The sequence below is a fragment of the Poromitra crassiceps genome (genome assembly GCF_964638095.1).
Source record: "Poromitra crassiceps genome assembly, chromosome: 10".
NCBI classification, from domain to species: domain Eukaryota; kingdom Metazoa; phylum Chordata; class Actinopteri; order Beryciformes; family Melamphaidae; genus Poromitra; species Poromitra crassiceps.
Genome location: NC_139631.1, coordinates 7,912,825 through 7,924,917, shown reverse-complemented (window position 1 = coordinate 7,924,917; position 12,093 = coordinate 7,912,825). Strand labels below are relative to the sequence as shown.

General features: G+C 44.7%; 1 protein-coding gene across 1 annotated transcript in view; it reads right to left on the bottom strand.

The window, feature by feature from the left end:
- Positions 1-5,382: 5,382 nt before the first annotated feature.
- The window catches only part of LOC310783150 (early estrogen-induced gene 1 protein-like), a 42,151-nt gene continuing 35,440 nt past the window's right edge, over positions 5,383-12,093 (bottom strand). Inside the window, exons 9-12 of the mRNA XM_083643944.1 lie at positions 10,965-11,166; positions 10,339-10,460; positions 9,152-9,221; positions 5,383-8,818 (exon numbers count right to left, since the gene is read on the bottom strand). Coding sequence (XP_083500070.1) covers positions 8,773-8,818; positions 9,152-9,221; positions 10,339-10,460; positions 10,965-11,166 — 440 coding nt within the window. The 3' untranslated portion in view covers positions 5,383-8,772. The remainder of the gene's footprint in view (positions 8,819-9,151; positions 9,222-10,338; positions 10,461-10,964; positions 11,167-12,093) is intronic.

Genomic DNA, 12,093 nt, shown 5'->3' with positions numbered 1-12,093 from the left:
CATGTTCGTCAATTGCGTTTTTTGACGGTGGGGCGTCGATCAAAGCCTTCTGCCTCTGATGTACAAATATTATAGCTATTGGATGTGTCTAACCTATTTTACAGAACCCTTAGGTGGCGACAGTGCTCTCCACATAACAGAAAGGCAAGGAAAAAACAAAGAAGAAGTCGTTATGGAAACGGAAATCGCATCGCATCCGTATGCATCGATATGCTGAAGCACGTTACTGCAGCTGTGCCTGCAGCAGCCAATCTGCTCCCACAATTGAGCCGCTCCGTGTCGGTTGCGACAGCAAATCCGCACATCCACACCGTGGAGTTGTTATTATTCCCAACTGGAAGCATCGTTGCCGGTGACAAACACACGCGGAACGCTGTAAAAAAGCAGGATGTCTAGCACCCTTCACTGTGCGCACAGCAAACTCAGCAGAGAGCCACCACAGACAGGAGGAGGAGTGTGCAGTTGAGGCGAGGCGGGGCGGGGCGGGGGGGGGGGGGAGGGGGCACGCAGAGCAGCACACACACAACACCCAGACAGACCCAGGCAGCAGGACAGGATTGACAAACGCAAGCCAGAATATCCGATGCCCACCAGATGACTCAGTGAATGTGCTTGAAATGCTGCATTTCACAAAAGGCGGAATAACTCAGCTTCTAATTTGAAAAGTGTCTTTTTGCTCAAAACAGCCTATCTTCTCCGGCTCATAACTAAAGAACGGAAAATGGGATCAATAAACTTTTTTTTGCAGATGATAGAATAGAGTCTCATCGTTCTTTGTGCGTGTTCAGTGTTTACATAGTAATATCACACAATATTCTGTGGGCCTCGAGAAATCACTGAAAACGCTCTGAAACTCTGGCACTGGGAGCATCCGTTCTCCAAAAGTGGCTGGCACTCAATGAGTTAATTAAGTTTAAGGTTGGGGATTAGTTTGATTTGTTGTGTTGGGGCCATGCTGTGCTCTGAAACTAAACCTGCTACTTGTGAACTTGTGATCATGTTTGACTGATCATCTTTGGGAGTGGGAAGAGTGGGGGCACTTTTGTGTTGCGGTCCGGTTCCCCGAGGCCGGTTCCTAACATAATTGGGGGCTAGTCCACTTTTCTCCTTGTCAGCACGTCGTCTGTGAGTGTGTGTATATATATATTTTATGTTTGTCTGGTGGGCAGTCTTTGTGCAGGTGGTAAATGGTGTTAGTCAAAGGTGCCTTTGCATGGAGCTGAGGAAGCTCATGGTGGTAAAGCTGGTGGAGATGTTTGTTGGAGGAAGAGCCGGTCATAGAGGGACCAGTAAGACTGAGGAGGGGTGTGACGAGGCAGGGCCGTCAGTAGCACCGTTTCTCCTTTCTGTGTAGACTGCTACCCTACAAGAGTCTCCGTACATAGACTTGCCTGTGACTGACTCCCAAGCCGTCTAAATCAGTGATACAGACGTATTTACAAGTGTCACAGAAACATTTCAAAGCCACATATTGAGAAGAGTTCATAGCTTCTCGACGTCGGGGTTAGAAAGCTCGACGCTGCTCATAAATGCCTCTTTTCATCTGAAGTCTGTGCTGGTGATATTTTTTACCGAGCCTTTGGCCAGAGTGGTGCTGAGAGCTCTAACCTGGAAAAAATATCACCAACACAGACTTCAGATGAAAAGAGGCATTTATGAGCAGCGTCGAGCTTTCTAACCCCGACGTCGAGAAGCTATGAACTCTTCTCAATATGTGGCTTTGAAATGTTTCTGTGACACTTGTAAATACGTCTGTATCACTGATTTAGACGGCTTGGGAGTCAGAGTCACAGGCAAGTCTATGTACGGAGACGGGACTCTTGTAGGGCAGCATAGTCTACACAGAAAGGAGAAAGGGTGCTACTGATGGCCCTGCCTTGTCACGCCCCTCCTCAGTCTTACTGGTCCCCTCTGACCGGCTCCACGTCCAACAAACATCTCCACCAGCTTTACCACCATGAGCTTCCTCAGCTCCGTGCACACCATTTACCACCTGCACAAAGACTGCCCACCAGACAAACATATAAAATATATATATATATATATATATATATATATATATATATATATATATATATATATATATACACTCAGACGACGTGCTGACGAACGAGAAAAGTGGGCGACCCCCTAATTATGTTAGGAACCGGCCTCGGGGAAGGGGACGGTAACACAAAAGTGCCCCCACTCTTCCCACTCCCAAAGATGATCAGCCAAACCACCATCACAAGTTCACAAGTAGCAGGTTTAGTTTCAGAGCACAGCATGGCCCCAACATCAACAAATCAAACTAATCCCCAACCTTAAACTTACCTAAGAAAAGGATGGCTTATATAAAAGACACAGCTCTCACCTATAAACTCCTACAAAATAAACATGAGAAAATGTTACAAAACTAGGCTTCTCCCACCTACTTGGGTAAGAGTTATTTAGTGTAAAAAGTATAGATCTGGAAGGTAGCTATTTACAGTTTAGACTGCACAAGTCTACCCAGACAGATCTTAAAGTTCTAAAGAAGGCCTACACACAGTTCCTACCTGACAGAACAGACATCATCGTTAGCAATGACAGCAAGGGGGTGGAGGGCTGGCATCCTCAAACCATGCAGGAAGTTGGTGAAATAAAATGTTTGGGCTATCATTCAAAACTTAATTGGCAACAGAATTGAAACATATGAGTCTTTGTCATGTGTTCACATCATTGGCTACATAATTGAAACGTGTGAGTCTTCATCATGTGTTCACAGCATTCCTTTGTGTGTGAAAAATGAGTCCACTCATTCCCACCGATGATGCTCTCTGTTGACTCTGTGTTCTGTCAGGTAGGAACTGTGTAGGCCTACTTAGTTCTTCAGAACTTTAAGATGTGTTATCTTGGTGGACCTGTGCAGTTTAAACTGTAAATAGCTACTTCCAGCTCTACACTTTTGTACACTAACATCTTAACCAAGTAAAGTAGGAGGGAGAAGCCCTTTAGTTTTTTGTAACATTTTCTCATGTTTATTTTGTAGGAGCTTATAGGGAGAGCTGTCTTTTATTTAATCCATCCTTTTCTTAGGTAAGTTTAAGGTTGGGGATTAGTTTGTTGTTGGGGCCATGCTGTGCCCTGAAACTAAACCTGCGACTTGTGAACTTGTGATGGTGGTTTGGCTGATCATCCTTTGGAGTGGGAAGAGTGGGGGCACTTGTGTTGCGGTCCCCTTCCCCGAGGCCCATTCCTAACATAATTGGGGGCTCGTCCGCTTTTCTCGTTCGTCAGCACGTCGTCTGAGTATATATATATATTTTATACGTTTGTCTGGTGGGCAGTCTTTGTGCAGGTGGTAAATGGTGTGCATGGAGCTGAGGAAGCTCATGGTGGTAAAGCTGGTGGAGAGAGGTTTGTTGGGAGGAGCCGGTCAGAGGGGACCAGTAAGACTGAGGAGGGGTGTGACGAGGCAGGGCCGTCAGTAGCACCGTTTCTCCTCTTTCTGTGTAGACTATGCTACCCTACAAGAGTCTAGTCTCCGTACATAGACTTGCCTGTGACTCTTGACTCCCAAGCCGTCTAAATCAGTGATACAGAGACGTATTTACAAGTGTCACAGAAACATTTCAAAGCCACATATTGAGAAGGGTTCATCGCTTCTCGACATCGGGGTTAGAAAGCTCGACGCTGCTCATAAATGCCTCTTCATCAGAAGTCTGTGCTGGTGATATTTTTTCCAGGTTAGAGCTCCCAGCCGTCAGAGCGCTCAACAGCGCCACTCTGGCCGAAAGCTCGGTAAAAAATATCACCAGCACAGACTTCAGATGAAAAGAGGCATTTATGAGCAGCGACGAGCTTTCTAACCCCGACGTCGAGAAGCTATGAACCCTTCTTCTCAATATGTGGCTTTGAAATGTTTCTGTGACACTTGTAAATACGTCTGTATCACTGATTTAGACGGCTTGGGAGTCAGAGTCACAGGCAAGTCCATGTACGGAGACTCTTGTAGGGTAGCAGTCTACACAGAAACAGGAGAAACGGTGCTACTGACGGCCCTGCCTTGTCACGCCCCTCCTCAGTCTTACTGGTCCCCTCTGACCGGCTCCTCCTCCAACAAACCTCTCCACCAGCTTTACCACCATGAGCTTCCTCAGCTCCATGCAAAGGCACCTTGACTAACACCATTTACCACCTGCACAAAGACTGCCCACCAGACAAACATAAAATATATATACACACACACTCACAGACGACGTGCTGACGAATGAGAAAAGCAGACGAGCACCCAATTATGTTAGGAACCGGCCTCGGGGAACCGGACCACAACACAAAAGTGCCCCCACTCTTCCCACTCCCAAGGATGATCAGCCAAACCACCATCAAAAGTTCACAAGTAGCAGGTTTAGTTTCAGAGCACAGCATGGCCCCAACACAACTAACCAATCAAACTAATCCCCAACCTTAAATTTACCTAAGAAAAGAAAATTATGGATTAAATAAGAGACACAGCTCTTACCTATAAGCTCCTACAAAATAAACATGAGAAAATGTTACAAAAAACTAAAGGGCTTCTCCCCCTACTTTCTGCTACTTGGGTAAGTGTTATTTACAGTGTACAAAAGTGTAGATCTGGAAGGTAACTATTTACAGTTTAGACTGCACAGGTCTACCAAGATAAAGACACATCTTCATAAAGTTCTGCAGAACTACTAAAGTAGGTCTACACACAGTTCCTACCTGACAGAACACAGCAGTCAGCACAGCAGCCATCATCGTTGGGAATGAGGAGAGCAAGGGGCGACAGGATGGCATCAGCTGGCTTAAATGCTCTCCACCAGCCAATCAGCCAGCAGCAATCTGACACCTGACCAGGCCAATTAGGATGAACACCACCTGCATCTCATTTCTCAATCACACACACACAGAGGAGGAAAGGAATGATGAACACATGAGAGAAATATACAAGGACTGAATGTGAACATTAGCTTCTGTAGCTAATTGAGTTTATAATGACTCAGAGCTTGGGACACCTTGTTTATAGCTCACTCAGATAAAGATGTGAATGTTGTGTGATATGCAAACGTTGTTGGTTCAATCTCAGCCTCAGGCAATTTCTTAAAAAGTACTCACATTATAAGCTGCAGCAGTGATCCTTCTTTATCATCACCAGTAGTTTGAACACTGATAGAAATAAGCTGATGAAGGAGACTAGTCAGTCCCTGACTCTAGCTCAACTCACTGGTACAAATCTCACCTGTCTCACTCTTTATGCTCTGTGTGTTATTGTCAGTTTGAATACAGTGTGTAGAAATCAGAAGCTTAACTCCCAACAGTGCACGCACACACACACACACGCTATGGTCAGTTTCAGTGACAGAAAACCCATCAAACGACAGATAACATCACACAGAATAATCACAGATTAACTTTTTATTGTTTAGAAGTCATTTCTGGAAGAAGAAGAAAACATAGCAACTAAGTGGTCATTGGAAGAACACGTTACAAGTAATTTCTCTATAAATTTGTTACGCTAACTTTGTTACAATATAATTGTTAGATTTACTAATTGGGGGGGGGGGGGGGGGAGGTGGGCTGTGTGCATAGCTTAAAACCCAGCTCCAAAAAAGAAACAAATAAAATAATAATGGGAAACAACATAAATAGATGTGTGGCTGCGGTGACACTATATTATCAGTGGTTTATCCCAAAGTGTAAGAATAGCTAATATAACCCATGCGATTAATAAACACTAACTTTAACAAAACAGAACAGAGTAGTAGTGTAAGAAGAACAGGTGATTAATGTGATACAATGTGCTGAGGCAGAGACAGCTTAGTGTTTTCGATCGATCCCTCTCAGTTCAGATATGCGGCAAAACTGAAACTTACTGAAAACTGAAACTGAAAAACAAACGTCCATCTGAACAAGCTGCTAGTGGATAAAGAAATGGAGCCTTTAAAATGTGAGTTTTCGTGTTTAAATAAGTCACATGACTCCACTAGAATCAGGTTTATTTAAATAAGTCACATGACTCCACTAGAATCAGGTTTATTTAAATAAGTCACATGACTCCAGTAGAATCAGGTTTATTTAAATAAGTCACATCACTCCACTAGAATCAGGTTTATTTAAATAAGTCACATGACTCCAGTAGAATCAGGTTTATTTAAATAAGTCACATCACTCCACTAGAATCAGGTTTATTTAAATAAGTCACATGACTCCACTAGAATCAGGTTTATTTAAATGTCACATGACTCCACTAGAATCAGGTTTATTTAAATAAGTCACATGACTCCACTAGAATCAGGTTTATTTAAATAAGTCACATGACTCCACTAGAATCAGGTTTATTTAAATAAGTCACATGACTCCACTAGAATCATGATCATTTATAGAAGTCACATGACTCCACTAGAATCATGATCATTTAAATAAATCACATCACTCCACTAGAATCATGATCATTTAAATAAATCACATCACTCCACTAGAATCATGATAATTTCACCTGATTTGAGATAATCTGTGAAACCAGATGCACTGGAAACAAGGGAAATTTCATCCCACTGGCAGCTTTTATCATGTTTTACAATCAGAAAAACAAGGTTTTTAGACTTCGTACATGATTAACTGACATATTCATGGTGGACATGTTCGGCAAGGTTCAGTTTCCAAATATAAAATCCAGTAACACAAAGTCACAAACCAGCCCGCTGGCTCACAACATGACAGTCCTTCTTGAGTTTTGGGGTTTGAAAGCATCGAGCAGAATATAGAAACTCGGTAAGACTCGTCCCTTTTTTGCCTCTTTGGGGTTTGTTCATCTGCAGACGGCTATAAACAAACCCACCAAAAGGGCCCAGAAATCATGACAGCAGGCCACCGCTCCACCAGGGGGCGACAGAGACTTTCACAGTGTTGGCCATTGTAGAAATCCCCCTGCCTGCATTTATCCTGCTGTTCACTCAGACTTTCTTGAATCTTACGCAGTCAAACTAAAACAGTATGTACCACAAAACAGGCTTGCTGATGGACCGTTCCTTTGAACTTACGATGGCTGAGAAAACAGTTCAACCACGCTTTAAACTGTGGGACTTCTAAAATGGCTACACGTGTACGTTACAATGTGACCAGGACAAAGAAAAGACAAATAAAGAAGACAAAAGTGTATTTCTCTCCTCACCGTCACTAGCACTCCGTCACCTCAGCTCACCTGGTGCTTCAGGGTCATTGAAGAGAAGGTCTGTCCAGAGGCACCGGGTGAGTCGGCTGCTGAGTCTCCCTGATCAACAGGCAGCAGCAGCAGCAACACACACCAGAGCTTCTGCACCTTCAAACCCCTTGATCACAGGTAACGTGTTGAATGTGTCGCTCATAATCTAACGTGTTGAATGTTTCACTCACATGTAACGTGTTGAATGTTGAATGTGTCACTCACATGTAACATGTTGAATGTGTTGCTCACATGTAACGTGTCGACTGGGTGACCAGGCAAATTTTATACCATTTTGCTCTAATTTTAAATGAAACTTTTCATTGATAAATCAAAGTTGCAGTGAAAATGTAAACTCTAGTCAATTGAATGATCACTTCCATCTCAATGTGTGTGTGTGTGTGTGTGTGTGTGTGTGTGTGTGTGGGTGGGTGTGTGTGTGTGTGTGTGTGTGTGTGTGTGTGTGTGTGTGTGAGCCACAGGATCCTGGCTTAGAACTTTGCATAGACGGCAGAAAAACAAAAACACATTAATTACGTGTGATCAAGGGGTTAAAAAACAACAACAAAATCTGCAGATAAACTGCTGCTAAATATCTGTGGCTGACCTTTGTCCTAAATTATTTCTATCTCAAATTACGTTTTATCAACGTGCAGCAAAATGGGAGTTTGTGAGTTTATCTCCTGTCCCAAACAAAATGACTGATGCTGTGTTAAATGATCATTTAACACAGCATTTGTGGGTAGAACTTTTGTTGCTATTAGGGAACGCACTAAGGTTTGGGGAGATTGGCCCGTTGGGTCAATTTATCCTTTAAGTGATGAGAACAGAGACACCAAAATCATCCCTATGTCCCCGGTACATGGCTGACTGGTGCTCCACACTAAAGGCAAATTGATGGTTACTGCGGTGTTCTTCGGTGTTGGCAGTGCGAAGGGTCTGTGCGGCGAGTGCGGAGCTCCACTGGGGGTCCGCACCGCACCACCACCTCCTGTCAAAAAAAAGTACTGCGATGGCCTCCACGAACACCAAAATCAGTTCCGAGGCTGGTTGCTAGGGAAGGGTTATGTAGGAGGCAAAGATCAGCTTATTTTTCTCTGTTTTCTTACACTATTCCTGACAGCTGACACTAGGCTGAGGGCGCGTGTCCCGCGGGCCATCATTTCACCGCCAAAATCTACTGCAGACTCGGGCTCCAAATGCCACCACACAAGCAAGATGGTAGCTCCTGGAAACGAGATATTTTGGCTTCACTTTAGCATAGTGGCAGGAGGTGGAGACGCGTTAATGTCACCGACCAACAGGCCAACCTCCCCATGAAATCTAAACATTACTCTGGACATTTGAGCTTTATCACAACACAAAAAGTGCTTACTGCAACACAGATGCACGTAAACACACCGCACGCAACTCTGCTGTGGAAAAACGTTCAGGCATTATTGGTACAGAGAAAGTACTGCAAGACGTTTCACATAAAGTGCAAACTGTGATGAGGTGTTCCCCTCACGGCGTCAGACCGGCTGAAGCTCCAGGAAACCAGCCAGGCAGATGAGACGGTCCGCAGGCCACTTTGTCTCTGATCCACCGGGCTAATGGCTCTCTATCACCACACGCTCGTACCCGCCCGCAGGTACCCTGAAGGCATCACAACACACAGGGACAGCAGTCAGGGTGTGGGAATGAGTTCATTAGTGTGTGTGTGTGTGTGTGTGTGTGTGTGTGTGTGTGTGTGTGTGTGTGTGTGTGTGTGTTTGTGTGTGTGTGTGCCAGATTACATGACATTATAATTATGACTTCTCCTATGGTAAGTAAGCATTGCTCTGTCCATGATCTTGACCCACACACAGTCTCCTTATTTGCTTAACAACCATTAATGGAAATGCACCTGATTCTAATTTTAAGATTGTTGACTTTTCAAAAGCTCACTTAGCCTGATATCAGACTTAACATCAATATCAGACATCTCACCTGTCTCCCAGCCTGATGCCACTAAGTGCAGTGGTTCCATCTCTGCTGACAAACAAACGCAGGTTGCTGTCTGAGAACACACACAAAGACAAATCAGAGTGGCACGCATGCACACACACAGGCGCGGACTGTACCATCGGGAGCGGCAGGCCGTTTCCCGGTGGCCATATATATATATATATATATATATATATGGCCCCCAGTCAGGCCACTCACTGAACAGCAGGCCAGGCAGGCCAATATGTATAAGTGTTCCTAGTTGCGCGGATGGTAGCCAGGCAGGCAGGAATGAGTTCATGATGTTCATGATGTCAGTCAGAGGGGCGATTGCCCGAACGATTAATTATTAATTAATAGGCTACGTGAACGTTAGCGGGTACTTTAGCCTATCTATGCAGTAGGCTATAGTAGTAGGCTAATGAAGAGGATAAACAAGATACGCACATCCAAAAAACCCACTGGGTTGGGTGCTGGATCAAAATACCTGACAGTGAAAGAAGAAGTGATTTATTTCAGCGTGACATTTCGAGCCACACAGGCTCTTCCTCAGACGCTTTCACCGTGAGTTTGCTCGTTTAATTCGTTGATATAAGCGATTGCCCGAACGATTAATTAATTAATAGGATACGTGAACGTTAGCGGGTACTTTAGCCTATGCAGTACAGTAGGCTATCATCTCCTTGTTGCATTTTTAAACTGGCAGATGGGGGAGAAAGAAACGATTAGACTTTTACTCGTTTACTCACCTAATTTGGCTCTCTTCCAAATAATCCAGCCACATAACTAACGCTACGTCCATTCATGAAAATAATGATCACCGGGACATTAATGGTTTGTAAAGTGCCACCACCCGCCCATTCAGACATACATGATCCGGAACATGAGCTGCCGGTGTTACACAACAGCCGTTTTTCCAATAATGCGGATCCTACTGTATACTAGGGTCTCAGATGGTCATGATCCGCACTCACGGGAGTGCTCATAAGGCGGCTAATTGTTTCTAAACATGCAGGCCGACCGGCTAGCAGCTGGTTATAATCCGGATTTCACTGCATGTTTAGAAGGGGCTAGAGACACATGTGCACTGACGGAGTCTGTGATGAAGGTCTAGGCTTGCTGTTCAACGGTGCCAAAATGGAGAAGAAAAGAAAGGCTGGTGCAGAGAGGTGGAAAGAGAGGAAAGGTACCTTCAGTGTTGTTGATGTCGGCAAAGTTTTGGCTCTGGACGATTTTCTCCACGATGTCGTCAGCGTCCATGCGAGTGTCGTTGACCCAGGAGGGGTGACTCTCCACCGAGTCCTGCTTCCTCCTGACAGACACAGGTCCAAGAGGGAGAGTCACAACTGGACTCCACCACAACCTTACATCTATTCCTGAAGGTCACATGACTCCACCACAACCTTACATCTATTCCTGAAAGTCACATGACTCCACCACAACCTTACATCTATTCCTGAAAGTCACATGACTCCACCACAACCTTACATCTATTCCTGAAGGTCACATGACTCCACCACAACCTTACATCTATTCCTGAAAGTCACATGACTCCACCACAACCTTACATCTATTCCTGAAAGTCACATGACTCCACCACAACCTTACATCTATTCCTGAAAGTCACATGACTCCACCACAACCTTGTTCCCAAAACTTTAATGACGGACGAAAGTTTCTGAGTCAGTGTGTAAATGTGAGTGACACAAGATGAGGTTGTATTTATTTAAAAACGTGCGACAATTTCGGACGAAAAATACAGACTTCATGTACGAAAGGCATCAGTTTTAAAATATCAGCTGATGTCTCTCAGTACCTGGGGGGCCTGTTGAGGGGTAAGACGGGCCGCGGGGGCCGGGGGGGTCGTTCCGGGCGACAGCTCTCCTTGTCGCCCGTCTCCGCAGGGGGCGTGTCGGCGGTGACACCCAGGCCCCCCGAGGCGCTGCTGCCCGTGGAGGTGTTCCTGCGGTGCGTGAGGTCGGACAGGCTGGAGGAGTGTGAGTGTTCGGTGCTGTAGCCTGGAGACGAGAGAGAGGGGGACACACCACATCACACAAATTAAGCTTGAATCATTTGTATGCATTAAGTTGATTATTCTGTCTTTAGTGTGTATGTTTGCAGAGTGGAAAGTACTGAATCCTTGAATACTGAAAACTTGTACCAGAATACAGTGTTGTATTTACGAGTTGCGAGCACATGAACAGCCCTCCAATGTCGTATTTACGAGTGGGAAATTGGGAAGGGGATGAGGGACGGTAGCGCAGTGGATAAAGCTGGACGTCGCCTCATCCCGAAGGGCGCCGGATCGAATCCGGCCTGGCTAGTGAGCAGAGCACTGACAGATGCATCTGAGCTGATAGATGCCAGTGACCTCATCGGGATGTCATCATCTGCACCTGCGATGATGACATGGACCTTCCCGGCATCATGATGCCATAGCGATGTCAGTAACCGATGACATCATCTCTATGTACCAAACAGAGGGTGATCTCATCACAAGCCAATGATGTCATCACGAGCGTCCCGATTACATCATCAACGATAGATCTCCTCTGCGCCATGTGCAGTGGTTTTCAAACCTTTTGTGGCCGAGGCACGCCAAAAGGCAAGCCAAAATCTCAAGGCACACCTGTATTCATATTCATGCAAAATAGAATGTAAATGGTTTTCATTTACTACAAAATAATTAAAGAATTCATTTGAAACTTTGTAAAATCACATCAAAGCAGCAACATACCATTGAATCAATATTTTTTTTAAAGCAGAATATCAGAGCAATATATACATTCTGTTATCAGACCTGTCAGATTCTTATCTGACCTATTCTCCCTACCTTTCATATGCCATATATTCATATATCAAACATGTTTGATATAATCGTTGTGGCTCTGAATGGGCGTCGGAAGGCAGTACACCCTTGACGATTAGAGTCTGTAGCCATCATA